Raw genomic sequence first — 15,714 nt, forward strand, 5'->3', positions numbered from 1 at the left:
CAGGAAGCTATACCTGCACTTTAGATATGGGACCCTACCACTTGGCTCGTTTTCAGTCATTTGGGGGCAAACGGCAAAGTCAGGTAATGCTCATTGTTTGTAAAGCCTGACAATAGAAAATTTGCTAGGTTTTGCAATTTGCAGGTTTCTAATGGCCATGTGGAGGATCAGGCAAATAGCACTTTAAAATATGTTTCTTGTATACTGTTTGGTAGCTAACCTGTGTGCTCTAGGCACATTGCACCTCCTGGAATACCAAAATGCTTATAACATTTAAAAAAATAGCGCATTACAAAAGGCGGGTAAGAACACATGTACATGCTCCAGGGAGGAGATTACACAACAAAGGAAGGGAAGCCTACAGGAGCTTCACAATCAAAGGATTTCAAATCGGAGTGACAACATAAACAACTAATGGTATGTTGTGGGCAGGGTCCACTGAATTGTAAATAGTACGTCTTGCAGCACAGCACATGTGCTGTGTGGGCAAGACCTAAAAATAGATACTTGACTACTTCCTGAATTAAAAATTTTCTTAAAACAAACCCATCTTTTTAAGTTCGAATATTGATTTCCACATGCAGGCTTGCATATAGTAAAATGAGAAAGTGATAACCTTTACAAAAATAATCATGTACTTGTGAAAAAGAAGATAATTCAAGTTGCAGGTATTTTAGGACATACTAAATTACAAATCAATCAATCAAACATTCATGGAGCAAGGCAAATCACCCTTGAGGGTCTTGAGGCACTAGCAAATGTAAGAGCTCTGTTGATACATTTTCAGAAAGAAAACTATTTTTAATAAATTCAATTGCATGTACTTATTTCCTCTTTGAGATACTTTAAAAATGTGTGGAATTATGGACAAATCGTAGACATTTAACAAGTAATTGCGGTTTGAAATAAAAATTGCAGCAATTTCAGATAGCACTTTAGATGTTGTTTAGCATTGTGGCTAAAATACATTTGTCTTATGACTGATAATCTCAAATACAGGGGCTAGATGAATTAGAAAGTGGGATAAAATGTTTTACATGTAAGGGTTTAACTTATTATGTACCGTTTCTTATCCATGGTATAATTCGGCATGTTATAAATCAATTGTGTGTGTCAAACATGAAAACATATTTTGTTTGAAATACACTTTCAAATTCATATGAAAAATTCAGTAAAGAGCACTTCTCTATTTACATGGATCATGTATTATCCTTTTTAGGATCCGATTACGATGCCGTTCCGAAAGGCTCCGAAATGGGATTCGGAATCTCAGAATCCGATTCAGAACCTATGTTTCCGACCAAATCATAGATATTTCCAACCGACCGATTATGATGCACAGAAACTATTCGGGCTGTCCGAATCAGTTCCGAAAGGCATTTGGACAGCCCGAGTCTTTCAGAGCCGATTCGTACAGCTCTATGGACACGGTTTCCGAGCGAGCGATTACGATGACCAATTCGGACATCCGTTCCGATTCAGTCAGCCCAACACAAAACTGCTGTCGGAATCTGAGTTTGGGGGCCCTTGGCAGGCCCCCCCTTCACACTGAGGTGTCCGGTTGGGGCCCGTGGGGGTACCCAAGGACCCTCCTGTTAAACCATGCACAGCGTGGCAGGCACCATGGGGTGTCCGCCACAGGGTGCAAGGTTTACCCCAACCACCCCATTTTTCAAGCAGAGCCTGTGTTCTCGTTCGGAATACAGGCTCCCATTGAAGTCAATGCGAGTCTGACCGAACAATGTTGGGAATCATCTTAATGGGTTGGTCGGACTTGCAGAACCCGAGTCGGTCGGAAACGATTCTGAAACCGATTTGGTCGGAAGAGTTTCCGAACGACATCGTAATCGGCCCCTTAGTAGGAAACCTCTTGGTTTACATGCATGTAAAAGGCTGGCGAGAGAATCTATACAGTATTTTCTACCATAAGGTGTACACTTGGATGAAATTCATATTTTATGAATGGTCTAGTTTTTATTTTTATTGAAATGCAGGGTTAGATCAGGCCTTGCTTTCCCTTATGTAGCTAAAAACTTTACATCATTAAGGAGCTGCTTTTCCAGTTGCTGTCACTTTTAATGCTGGCTCCTTTGGTTTGCATCTTTTTCACTTGACTAGTGATAAAAAAAATCCTCTGAGTCCCACAAGAATTGCTCTACCCGTGTGAAAATCCACTGATGGAAATTTCTGCACCATAGGGAAGAGTTGGGTGGAAGAAATTTCACAGGAGTATTTTCTACTCGAGTTAGCCCTCCCTTCAGAAATCAGGGGATTTTTTAATACTGTTCAAATTTGAATCAGAAACTAAGATGGATGTGTAGTCTGAGAGTTTTTTATTTACTGTCAACAAATTATTACGTGAAGATATTAGGGTAACTGGAGAATCCGAGTAGCTACCAAAGCCTGGTTGGTAAAGATATCAAATTAATGCAATACAGTAATTATTTAAAATTTTATTTTAATTACAGGTGAAACGAAGACTGACCCAGAGCTTCTACTTAAAATAAGGAAAAGGGAAAATCTACACCATACTAAATCATTGTCCTCAGAAATAAAAGAAATAAGCAATGGCCAAGATGCCGGTGAGGAAGAGTTGTGATGTCTGTGCTGCTCTGGTTCAAAGTTCAAACATGTTATAATGCATGCTCCCAGTACACCAATGTCCAAGAAGTGATGTAGGCCATCAGACATGTTGTAAACACTTAATTCTATTTACCATAACAAATGTCTCTGCTAAATACTGTAAGGGTTAGAAGTGTGAACTGTGGAGCCCCAAAACATTTGTATTAGAAAAAATGAGTATGAAACCATCAGCTGACGAGTTCAGGCGCGGAATAATGGGCTGTATCAGTATTGAAATCTGGTGGGTAAACGACAGAGATATGCCCAGGAGAGACACCGAATATAAAATGTTTGAATCAACAATAGCAGATTATGAAAACAAATAGCAGAGAGAGAAATACTGCGAAAACCAAGGGGAAGTGAGAAAGTGAGATTTGCTAAGGAGAGAAGGTGAAAAATACCCAAGAAAAACGGAGCATTACCAAGAAATAATAAAAATTATTAGCCGAAACACCGAAGTGGGCAAGAAAATTGGAATATGAAAGAAAGAAAAATGAGAATGGGATAAAGAGAGAGACTGGGAGAAACAGTAAATAGGAGACATTGGGGATTAGAAAGCGAATGAGAAATTTGATGTTCAATTGTGCACTTTCCTAACCGCTTTTGTATTTCTCAGGGTACAAGGGGCATAATTAATTTCCAGTTAGAGAGAAATAGTCAAAAAAACTAAAATGGCAATAAAAAACATACCAGAGAACAAAACAGAAAGAAGTGAGAAAGCAATCTATAGGCATCAGAAAGAGAAAAAGAATGGAAAGGAAATTCAAATTACAACAGCTTCACATTAAATGTCATCTCCCACCCTGAATGCATTTTCTTCATTTATTTGTGCTATTTATAAAGAGCATGCCTTAGGCCAATTACTTGTGGGCTCAGGTTTTTGGTGACATACAGTTTCTTGTTTATTGTTTTTGACTTAACTTGCCATAAACCATAGTTAAGCTCCCAGGAAGAAAGGCCCCATCTTCCCTGCAAATTCCCACTCCCTGATTTCCATTTTCCAGGCTCCTTGCCTCAAGGTTGTCCCTCATCCAGATCTGACGTCTTTCATTCCTGGTTCCCCCTTCTCAGTCACTAGGTCCTGATTCTCACCCTCCGACTTTACGTCGCACATCCATGAATTCCCTCAGCAGGAACAGAACAAAGGCTTGCACCTGAGGTCAGTTCTGTAAAGCTTAAAAGTAGTTGTGAGTGACTCCGATCATGAGTGATTCATGCTCCATTTACCAGTTACTGTTTAGTGATCCCACAACTGTACACCAAATGTGATTGTCCTACATTGCGAAATTACTCAGTCTGTTCAGGACAATCATTCTCCTCTGCAGTGTAATCTCTTCCCTGGATTGCTACCAGTGACGAATTATTTGCTGCAAGCAAATTAGGCTGTCTGTAGTTGCATCTTCTCTGGATATCTCCTGGCTCCCTTTGCCTCACATTCAAAACAAGTCTCTGCCTTCTCACCTCAGAGTGTCTCGTCAATTCATGGACTGTGGGTCCTGTTCCTTCCTCTGGCTTCCACCGATTTCTCATACCACGATCCTCTTGGATCTGATAGCGTCTTGGCACCATCTCCTTTCTGCTACCTCCTCCATTGGAGTTCCAGATTTCCACACTGAATGCACCATTCTTTCCCTAGCTTCCACTTCTACCATCTGCTCCTCCCCCAAGTTTTCTGTCCTTTCTGGGGTTTTAGAGATCTCCACCCCATCACTTCCTTCTAGTCTTTCTTCTGTGTCCCTTTCACTTCTGACCTGGTGCTGGCCTCTTTTATGTACTCCAACTCTCCTAAAGACAGCACACTAAAACCACAAGGCTTCCTGGCACTAAAAAATAGAAACAACATTCATGGGCTAGACAAAAAGAAGAACAGCTCAAAACCAATCAAATGTGTCTCCTGCTGTGACCGTACTAGCAAAAAATGCAAGGATTGTAAACCTAAATGGAAGTGTAGATAATTTCCCTATGCTCCTGGCTCCAACAGCAGAGCAACTCCACGAATTGGGAGCATTAAATGTACATAATATATTTTTCCCTTTAAAAGATCGTACACCCCCATTTGTTATGGTAAACATATATATTTTCTTTTCACCCTTTCCAACCTGGTTACCTATAAAGTATGATGCATCACAGTCTTTGTATGTTTACCCTATTGAATCGAATGCATGTGATTTCTGCTTATAGTCTATACTGTATCTGCGTTCCAGTGAAAAACACTAAATGTGTATTCTTTTTGTACCCTATAATGCACATTTCCCAGGATAATAAAAATTAAAGTGGAAAGTAGCAAATCTTAAAGTAAAAGACACACACATTTTGATAGGAGATACGCTGGAATGGATATAAACAAAGGAAGCTGGTACCTCAATAAGAAACCTGGCCTATGAAAAGGCAGATGTTAAGGACCCCGTTATGAGTGTCAAGAAACCCGTACCTGGATAAGTCAGCACACCCAGAGTAAATGTTAGTAGGTGTCCTATTAATTCCATTCTTGTGATCCTGTCAACTCCTGGGGTGCAGAATTAGTGGGTGTTCTGAGTTGAACCTTGAGGTTCCAATGAGAAATACGGAATTACTGGGTGGATCAGTAATTCCAGTTTTGATTCACCAGTTATTTGCCATTCCTCCCCTGAGTTTCCCCCTTAGTTTAAACTCGAGTGTGTAAACAAGACAGACCACAATGTTTCTGCATCTTTATAATTCCGATGGGCCCAGTAACTCCTGGTGCCTCGCCCATCGGAATTAACAGGCCATTCACAATAAGAACTTAACATCTGAATTGGCCGAAAGATTAAAAGCTGAATCGAAACATCAGTATGAAGAAAGAGGTACACATAGCAATGCTAATCATTGAATAAATAAAATATCAAGTAAAATGTTGTTGTTATTATGAAAGTTCCGGGAAGGTCTAATTTGATGTGCATGCCCTAGAGGAATGGCCTAGACATACACTAAGCATCCTTCCAGCCAGTTGCAAGTTCGGCTTCTGGCTTTCTACCATTTCCCATGCTGCAGGCATACATACCTGTGAGAGACTGCAAGTCTGAAGTACATCTTATAAAGTGTAATGGAATGGTTTTCAGTAAGAATAAAAATTAGAAATATAATACATTTTGTCTGTAAGGACACAGTTACTTAGACAGCCATAATTCATGGGTGGCGGTAGCTTGCACTTGGAAGTGATCTTTCGTCTACTATGCAATGGGGGCGCGAGTGGGAAGCATAATTTTTTAGCGCATTCCAATTTCCAGTCGCTTCACTGTTTGTGAAGTCCATTTACATGGGGTCTCCCCTCGGGCTCTAGTGTTGGTACAGTCCACTGCCTAATTAGTTAACCAGTAGAGAAAAGGCTAGGTCTGCCAAAAATAAGATTATTGTTTGTCTGTTCTTTCCTCTGATGATAGCTGGTATGGCTTAAGGGGCTTTCCCCGGGTTGGATGATGCGGGTATCCTTCTGCTCCTGCATCCCTAAGAGTAGACCATACCGACCCTTATACGGCTGGTGATGTAAGTACTGCTTCTATTATGGTAGTTATAAACAATCCTAGGCAATGCATTGCTAGAACTCTCTTTTTCTCCAATTGTTCCGCTGTGGTGACCTCTTTAGCAGAGATGGGCCATGTTGTGTAACCTCCTCTGTCAGCACGCGCTTTCTCAATAAAGATACTAATCCGCCACTGAAGAGAGCTATTTTCAATATTGACGTCATAAATGTTTTTATATGAAAACCAAAAAGAGGCCCCTGGGTTCTCTCTCTCAAAACACCAATTGAAGCTATTTAAACAGATTGAGACCAGGAGTTACTCCCAAAAGGTGACTCCTTTGAGTTTCAAATGGGGAAATATTTTCATGTATGAATTTAAATATTGAATTGTCTTTTTTTCATTGTAGGTGACACGACCACCAACCATGATGTAATATCCAGAATAAACATAAATGACAACCCAGCCCTGATAAACCCATCACAGTCAGAGGAAAAGGAAAGAAAGGACTGCAGGAGTGCAGGTTGGTGAAAAGGGCTCATCTCGATCCCTTTAGGCTGCTAAACAATGCATGCAATGGCTGCCACCCTCTGCTTCTGTATTGGAAATACTGCTCACCAAAAAAAATAGCACACGTTCTCACAAATGATATATGTGGGTTAAAATTCAGAATAGTACAGAAAGGAAATCATTGGCAAAGAATGCATGTAGTATAATTGTGAACAGGTCCATATGCCCTTTTCAGATACATATGATTGTAGTATTAACGAGAATGATAGCTTGTTTTGCATAGCACTTAATGCTACTGTTTTTTTGCCATTGCTAAGTGCTACATATACCAAGCCGTACTATTAACCAATTTAATGGAACCCAAAGAAACAGGAACATATCCAAATAACTGATCCTGGGCAGGAGAAATGCCAGATGTTCACTGTGGATTTTATTAATTCATTTTTGAGAAAAAGCATGCTACCAGTGTTGGTTAAGAATTCATGACACATTCATAATTCTTCACTCTCCTACATGCATTATTATTTCCAGTGTGTTCCACTGGATTTCCATTTATCAGGAACGATGGCTGTTTGAGGAAAGAAGAAGAGGCGGTTTCAATTTTTATTGAGCATCTTGGAGAAAGCAGCGCCGACCCCAGTGCAGGTGGGTTTCTCACAGTTTTGGGTCTAGTTTCTGAGCAACCCTTTTAACACCTGAAATGATTTCTTAAGTTGCAAAGTATCTTATTTAGTGCAACACCCACCCTTTCCAACAAACCCTTGATTGTGTTTGGAGATTAATCTTGTAGAAGAGTTGTCCCAAAACAGACCGTTCTTCAAGGGCAGATTAGGTCTCCTGACCCTTAATCTCTGCTTGTGTCTGCATACTCCTATTATCGAGAATGATGCTGCATGAACCTGAGAGCGTTCGTCCCTAGTAGTCTATTCTTTATTTCTTGGTCTTCCTGTTTGACATTTTGTAAGTATGCTTTGGTACGTTTGGTTTTTGGAAGAAGTTGTGTATCCCTACTTTCTTTCACCATGTGCTCCTTCTCTTCCAAATATGGGTATCACCATGGAAATCGCATGGAGGGTATGGGTAGGATTGGTCTTGTTACTTACCGCCAACCAATGCAAGTTACTGGCCTGTATCATACTTGACCATGATCTAGCATGATAAAAATGCTGCTACGTTATTGAATTAAATGAGTCTTAAAAGTGATTAATTACTTAGTAACTTATAAAACGTTGCTCATCATCTCATTTTTGACATTGCTTGAAAATAGTCAGTCATCTGCTACAAAGGACCGCAAGGTAACTTTTCCTTTTCCTGTGTTCAGTATTTGCAGCCGTCTGCAATCTCACGTGTATGGAAAAGTCCACCCTAGTGGCTAGCACAGAAATTGTTTGCCAACACTCTATATGTATTGATGCCGAACACTCATACCTTCCAGATATGTGTACACCGTGTATTCATGCTTCAGCTGCATAATTGTGTCTGTCTGCCCTTGGGTTGCTCCCTTAATTGGGAAGATTGTGGTGCATATCATGGTAATAGAAGGACTTTAAGAAGTCAATCCTATAAAAAGCAGCTGCGTTAAACCCCAGCATCGTCTAAACTGAGACATTTGCCTGACAAAAGCTTCACAAAGCAGCACCAGTCTGAGTGCGTTGGCTTGATGGAAAGGATATTCCGACAAGATCTATTTAAAGAGAGCTCCCTACTTCCTCCTACACTCCGATCTCCTCAAAAATAATAAAAAATGTTACAAAGAGCCTGAATACGATCTTGCCGGATTGGATACTTTGTCACAAATGTGACGGAAATCCCGTCTGTCATATTCCCAAAATTCCATTATATTCTAAGGAACTTGTAATATGGTGGATCGGATATCCATCACATTTGATGGAGCATCCCATCCGCCAAGATCATAATCAAACCCAAAGTTCTTTGATCAGGCTCCATTATCGTGCACATCGGGTGACATAAATAATAAGCATTTTTGTGTCCGTTCAATCAATTGCTCTCAGTGGAACGCCTCCTAAGTTATTTTTTAAATTTTGTTTATGGATCGCTGAACTTGGTCCACGTCGCAACAAAGTGATGTTCATAACAAATGGGATATGTGACTAATACGTGGGATTGCATGCAGAATTGTTTAAGTAACCGGTGAACACCATGTAACATCAGGTTGACAATAGATAGGAACTAGCCATTAGCTTTTCAGTAGAGGGAAAATATATAAGCCTAGAACCCTTAGGTCTTTGATAAGCAGAACTGTTAATTCGAGTTGGCAGGGCATGTCCAGATACGGTTAAAAGGACAGTATTCCAGACATAGAATTCAGGAAGAACCGAGGAAGTATTTAAGGCATACTTACCAACATTCTGTGACCAAAATGAGATAGGATATTTTCAGATGCCTAAATGATTAGTTAGTATAAGGATATCAATGGAAAAGAGATTATTTAACTGTTGCCCCTCTTATGTCATCACAGGAAAGTACATCACATGCCATTTAGGAGGAAGCCACGCCGTTTGAAGCTTCAGTATATTTAGTGGGCCTTAGAGGTGGTAACTATATTTAGTGGGCCATAGAGGTAGTAACTTGTGTCCTTCTGCCAACAGTTATTCTGGTCTACTTTCAAAAGACAAAAGTAATCATCACCTGAGAAAAAAATGGAGATTGTATATTTCTCTCAAAATCCTCACTTTAGTTAGAAAATCGGTGGTCCTTAGAAAACCAAGACTTTCCTTTAAGAACAGCTCCTTCAATCCAAACTGAAGTCCGTTCTGAAAGGCGGTGAGGAGCTCCAGATGTTTCTACTAATAATTCCTCCATGCAGATACACAGAATGACAGCTTTGTGGTATTAAAAACCAAAATATCAGTTGCCTAGACACCTACTGTCTGGTTCTCATACACTAATACTACCAGTAATTAGATTGTTGGTGCAGACCTTAAACTGACAAATATAATTATCAAGTAAGGTTTCACCAGGTGAATGATGCAGGGTGACACTTTCTATGAATTATTTGATAAGAACAGATGATTGGACACACTGTGTGTTATAATCCGACAAGAAAGGACTACATCGCACACACCTCTAGGTAATAACATGGGTTGTGAGAAAATATGAACAGCCTTGTAGTGTGAGCACGAGTATGCGGGGCAAGAACCCTCAGCAGTGAGATGAACCCTTGTACCGTGCAAGCACATGGACTGTGAGAATATGGAAGCTCTTGAAATGTGTGAGCATTTGCTTTTCTAGACTAGAACCCTCTTGCAGTGATGAGATAGAACCTTTCTTAACTGTGAGAACACTCACTGCAAGAAGGCACATTACCTCCTCAATCCTTCCTCGTTCAAGTCCTATTTGATGTGCATCTAACTCCCTACTGACACCACGTGTCCAATCTAAACCAAAAACAGTCCTCCTGCTTCTTTTCTTAGCTTCCCTCGCTCTAGAGCCCTTCCCTCGCGAAAGACCACAGAAGAGGTAGAGTCAAGCATTTCTTCCTTTTTTCTTGTGTCTGCTACCACAGACTTTGCTGTGTGGACATGGTTGGGGCAGGTCCTCTTACTTAGCATTTATTTTTCTGATTGTATCAAGTTTCTCTTGGACTAAGATAGGTGTGCACAGCTCTCTGCCGGGAGCCAGGACTTGGGACTCTTTCCGTGGATTCCTGTAATTTGATTTGTAGGGGTGTGCAGGTAAAGTTTGTTTATTCTTCATTGCCCGGCTCTGCTGCATTTTCTCTCCACCTTACTGTTGTGGAAGGTGAATCAGGCTGATATTTATGAGCCTTCCTCTCTGCTTCTTCCAGGTTGCTATGGTTGGTGGAAGGCAGTGTCTGCCTGGCTTTTCTCACTGCTTATTCTTGTTATGAATGTTTTGGGTCACTGTATCTAGAAGTGGGAAGTGTGGAATCTTGTGATTATTGGTTTGCCCCAGCTCTACATGTTTGGTTCCAGGAAGAACAGACCTTCTTGTGAACTTTGTTGTCAGCGGTGGTCCTGGGATGCTTCAAATGCTCGTTGCAGAAAGTAGGGCTACCGAACATCGCATTATGGCCAGTTTGTAGTTTGAAGAGGCTCTCTTGGCCAGGTGGTTATGGTCTGTGACACTCAGTCGGAAGATAAGGATTCAAGTCCTGCTGCTGCTGTGACCATATGCCTCCTAGAGGGTCAGCTCTACCATAAGGTGTTTTGAAGACTTCTAAAATCAGTGACTTTCATAAATCTTTGGACCCGCTTGCTCCCTGGTTACCCACTCATTCAATGGGATACTCGCTATATGTATATATATGGGCACAACCACTCATACTGGGAAGCTCCAAATACCAGATTTAACCTTAGAAAGATACGTTGAATAGGACTATCTAGGTGTGCTAGCTACAGATTTACATAGCAGTCATACTCGCTATAGAGTCATTTTCTTCTGAGCCTTCTATTTTATATCAGCCTCCTCTTTTTTATGTGAATGAAGGGGAGAGGAGTTGGCCTAACGGCTTGGGCAGTCAACCTCGAATCTCGGGAACCGGGTTCGAGTCTCGGCAATGATGCTGAACGTCCTGTAATTCTGGGCAAATCATTTAATCTCCCTGTGCCTAACAGAAAGGAATGTGTCCTCATGTAACGCAACTGGTGCTATGTAAAGCGCTCTGATATCCGATACCTTTGGGTCAAGTTTGTGCTATATAAAAATCCGTAAAAAAAAGAGAGGGCGGAACTGAGATCCAATTACATGATATCACACTTTTTTTCATGCTGGATCCTCTTGTATCTGCGGTCTTGGATGCTGTCTTCCTGTGTGCCTCTGTCAGAGTGTCTGAGGCGTGCGTGAGACTTTTCTTACTATGGCTTTGTGTTAATTGGATGGATAGTCTATTCCATCATATTCATAGGTGGTCCCTTCATTCAAGTCTTTTCTTGTCTTTAGCTAGTTTGCCTTGGATTTCTTTATCCATTACTTGTGTGAGGCAGTCTGCCTTGGTTCTGCTTACGTTTGGCTGTGACTGGGTTGGACCTTTGTCCTGGGATTCCCATCGGGCTTTTTTAGGTCCACTTCTTCTTTTCTCTGCTGTTCAGTTAGAGTTGAGGCTACTCAAAGGACTATTCCTGTTGGTTAAATCACCTGCATGCCTGCATTACCTACAGTGATATTGTCTGGAGCATCTTGTGTTGCTTAAGATTTGTTTGACCTTTTTGCACTTCAGATTGTGAGCTTCCTGCGTATCCTCATATAGTAAGGACTGGTGTGAGGAAAGGTTGAAGAGATAATGTGCAAATTACTTAGTGGTAATCTTACTCTGATTACACTTCCTTGTTCCAGTACTTATGTCCCACCATCCCTTCTTGTGATCTCAGCCTCAACCCCTGCTGCTTGGGGATTACAGGAAGTACTGCTGGGCTCCATCCTCTTAATTGTGCCTAGCGAGGGAAGGGGCTTGAGGAGAAAAGGAGTACGAGGGCTGGTATTGTTTTAGCTACGTCACATGGTGTCTGGAGGCAGTAAGTACTGGATGAGTTGGGGAAATTGGAATAATGAAAAATAAGTACTGCAGATGTTGTATTTATGTGGTGCAGTAAATGTTTCCTCTTCTTAGTTTTCCTGAGGAAAATGAAGAATTACATTTAGAATTTGATGTTTTCCACACTATATTCTGCATGTATGGGAATTTGCCTTCCTTCCCCTCTGGTAATTTTTGGCAGGTTTGACCTGTCGAAGTTCGTTTGGGAAAAATTCCAGGAGCGCTTGTGTGCCATAGTACCCAAAATCCAATCCCTGCATAAACAACGGTTTGTGCAGGGATAGGAATTCACCGGCCCATGAATGAATTCTGCGACACCAGAGGGAAGCAAATCCCTCTGGAGGGCATTCCAAGCCTTTGAAAGGCCTCCATGTGGATTTCATTTTGCTGGTTCACAACCCCCTCTAGATCCTTGCATTAAAAAAGAAGGGTTGATGTTACAATAAGATGTGTGTTGTATAATTTTGTTTTACTTTCTAAAAAGGACATGAAGTTGCTGCATCAGTTTTTTCATTTCGGATTAAGGATGAGGAAGAGGCGTGTGAAATGGAACATGAAGACTTTAAGAGGAAGGGAAGCAGCAGTTGTTCCTCAGGTAAGTAATTAGTGCTTTGCTTGTATCATTTAAAGTCATGAGATAATCATGTTTGTTATGCACGGGTTTCTGATGACACACTAGTTCACAGCATAGTGAAAAGAATCAGATATTCTTTCACAGTACAGGAACGGCTGGGGGGAGGTGGCCATGGATAACTTGCACAAGGGGTATCTGCAGCCTTTGTCTTTGTAGATCTTTCTGCAGCTTTTGATAATGTCTCTCATAACCATCTTAATTGAGTATCTTTATAAGATTGGGGACTGGCCCCAGGCCCTTAAATGGCTTGCGTCCATTCTAGCTGACAGAACACAGGCAATTTCCTTTGCCCCTCTCACTTTGGCAGCTGTTTCAATAGCCCAAGATGTTCATCAGGGTTTCTCTTTGAGCCATGCGTTACTTAGCATCTATATGTCTCTCCTGGTGGGGCGGGTTCACTCTTTTCACTTTGAGGTATGTCATATGTGGATGACACACAGATTATGGTCACCATTTATGAAAACAGCTGGTTTTCAATCGCATGTGCAGGCAGTAGCCACCTGGATGCATTCCAGCTGTGGCCATCTAAAATAAGATAAAACTGAGTTTTTTTTGCTTACATACAAATCTGTATTTGATTTGGACTGATGAGTGGTGGCCTACAGAATTGAGAACTGTCCCTGTTCTTGTCTCCAAGTCCTGGAACTTTGGAGTCTTTGTAGATTATGATTTGTCCATGGCCAGTCAAGTAGGAAAATTAGTGAAGAACCGCTTATTCATTTTAAAAATGCTACTTAATGAGGTGTCAAAAATAGTGACTCAACCATGATTCTATCTCATAAGAACAAACCTTTCAGTTCAGATATTGCTGGTTTAAAAAAAGCAATTGCTAAGCAGTGACTAATTGTTTATTTCATCTAGTAACATTGATTACAAATTGAAAAGGGGCAGGGTAGAAAAAGCCTGACCCCCTAGCCCTCTTGGGGGGGGTCCCACAGGGACAATAAAGCATTAAAAAAAGAATTTGTCTTGAGTTGCACAGGACCTGTGGATTTCGCAGAAAAAAACAAAAACAGAGCGCGGTCTCCCGAACTTCTGTAATCTTGAGCCCCCAGGTGGACCAGGTCCCAGGGGCATGTACAATATATTAAGGAGGGGGTCACAAGGGGCCCCCTCCTATGGCTCATAAAGTCCCGGGAACCGCCACCTCCCCGTGGCATTGTTTATATTTTATGAAGGGTTGCCTGCTCCGCTACCTCCAGAGGGTACATGTTGAATTAATGCGGGGGTGGAATATGCAGCCTCCCTCAAAGCCTGGGGGACTGCCACTTCCCGTGGCTAAATATGTCATTAATGTGGGGGCAGGTGGCCCCTCCACACCCCTGGAGACTGCCACCTTCCTGAGTCTAAAGTGAAATGAACGCCGGGGGCCTGTGTGACACACCGTCAGCCCTGAGGACCGCCACCTCCGCAGGGAAAATCATGACATTTAAAGTAAGGGGGGGCGCGTGGTCACCCAAAGCCCCAGGGACCGCCACCCCCCAGGGCCAGCTCTTGCTATGTCCTGGGGTGACCCCCCGCAGGGCATAGCTGTTTGCCATGGCTTAGCAGGAGCTTTACTGCTCCAGCCAAGCCATAGCATACTGTGGTCGGCTTCAGCAAGCAAGAGCATTATGCAGCTCTCGCTTGCTGAAAGCGGAGCATAATTGCTTTTACAGACAGGGTGCTGACTGCTAGCAGCTCCCTCTCTGTAAAAGCAGTGCTGACTCCCTCAGTGATGTCATCAGTTATATCTCTGACCATGTCATGAGTGATGTAATATGTGAGGTCATAAGCAGTGCATTGCGGGGGCATAAATTATAGTTATAGCTCAGGTAACTATAACTGCTGAATGTTACTGTTTTTTTATGAATGAAATCGGAGCCTATCTATAAAGTCCCTTTAAACTTTGTTTTTAAGTGAATTTCCAAGGTTTTTCAAAATCTATTTCCTAACTATAACGTCTCTGTAACCTTTGTTTTTTTTAAGTGAATATATATAAATATATCCAAAACCAAGTTCCCCTCCAAAGGAAAAGAACAAGTCACACCAGTTCAGCAGGTCAAAATCGCGCTTTATTCAGCATTTCAGGCATGACGCGTTTCGTCGTTTTGACTTTTTCAAATGCCCAATGGATTAAGAAATGCCTTCAATGTCCACCTTTTAAACCCAGCTGGCCTCTCTACGATTGGATGACGCCTGCTAAGATTGTCGGGACAGTAGCGACTGCGACGACGCTCTGGGAGGCTATGAAGCCCACGCTGCGGGGCATTTACATTGGTTGGTGTGCGGCAGCTAGGAGGAGGCGTAGGGAGGCCATGGATCTGGCCGAGGCCAGAATTAGGGAATTGGAGCAACACAGTGGCCTGGGAGGGGAGGACCGGACGGTGGAGCAGTTGCTGCTTGCGCAGCAGTCTTATACCTCATTGTTACTGGATGAGGCGCGGCAGTTGTGGCTGGCGACCCGCAGCAGGGTCTATCAATGGGGGGGATAAGGCTGGGACGATGCTCCATAGGTTGTGTCAGGGTCAGTTCCAGGCTCAGACCCCTCTGAGGATCTTAGATGATTCCGGTTCCCCGATGACAGATCCCAAGTCGCTGGCGGAGGGATTTGCGGCTTACTACGCTGACTTATATTCCCCGCACGAATGCATTTCTGCAGACCTAATTGCTAAGTTTATAGCCGACGTGCCGCCACGAGCAGTTTCAGATGAGGCCCGAGACCGCCTGGATAGTCCACTAACGGAGGACGAGCTGGGGGTCGCCCTGGGAGAACTGAACACTGGGTAGGCTCCTGGCCCTAATGGCTTCCCCAGTGAGTTCTTTAAGAAATTCCATCTACAACTGGGGGCCCACTATAGAGCGGTAGTGGAGGAGGCAAGGGAGCATGGCAGCCTACTCCCGGACTGGAGACATGCTGAGGTTGTGGTGTTTCACAAACCTGGTCGACCTCCCGGGCAGTACGCTTCGTATCG

General features: G+C 42.4%; 1 protein-coding gene across 1 annotated transcript in view; it reads left to right on the plus strand.

The window, feature by feature from the left end:
* Window positions 1-15,714, plus strand: part of LOC147659111 (uncharacterized) — a 59,925-nt gene that overhangs the window by 11,009 nt on the left and 33,202 nt on the right. Inside the window, exons 3-6 of the mRNA XM_086951968.1 lie at window positions 2,469-2,582; window positions 6,511-6,624; window positions 7,143-7,256; window positions 12,611-12,721. Of these exons, the coding sequence (XP_086808094.1) occupies window positions 2,469-2,582; window positions 6,511-6,624; window positions 7,143-7,256; window positions 12,611-12,721 (453 nt within the window). The remainder of the gene's footprint in view (window positions 1-2,468; window positions 2,583-6,510; window positions 6,625-7,142; window positions 7,257-12,610; window positions 12,722-15,714) is intronic.

The sequence above is a fragment of the Lissotriton vulgaris genome, unplaced genomic scaffold, assembly GCF_964263255.1.
Source record: "Lissotriton vulgaris unplaced genomic scaffold, aLisVul1.2 SCAFFOLD_4167, whole genome shotgun sequence".
Taxonomy (NCBI): Eukaryota; Metazoa; Chordata; class Amphibia; order Caudata; family Salamandridae; genus Lissotriton; species Lissotriton vulgaris.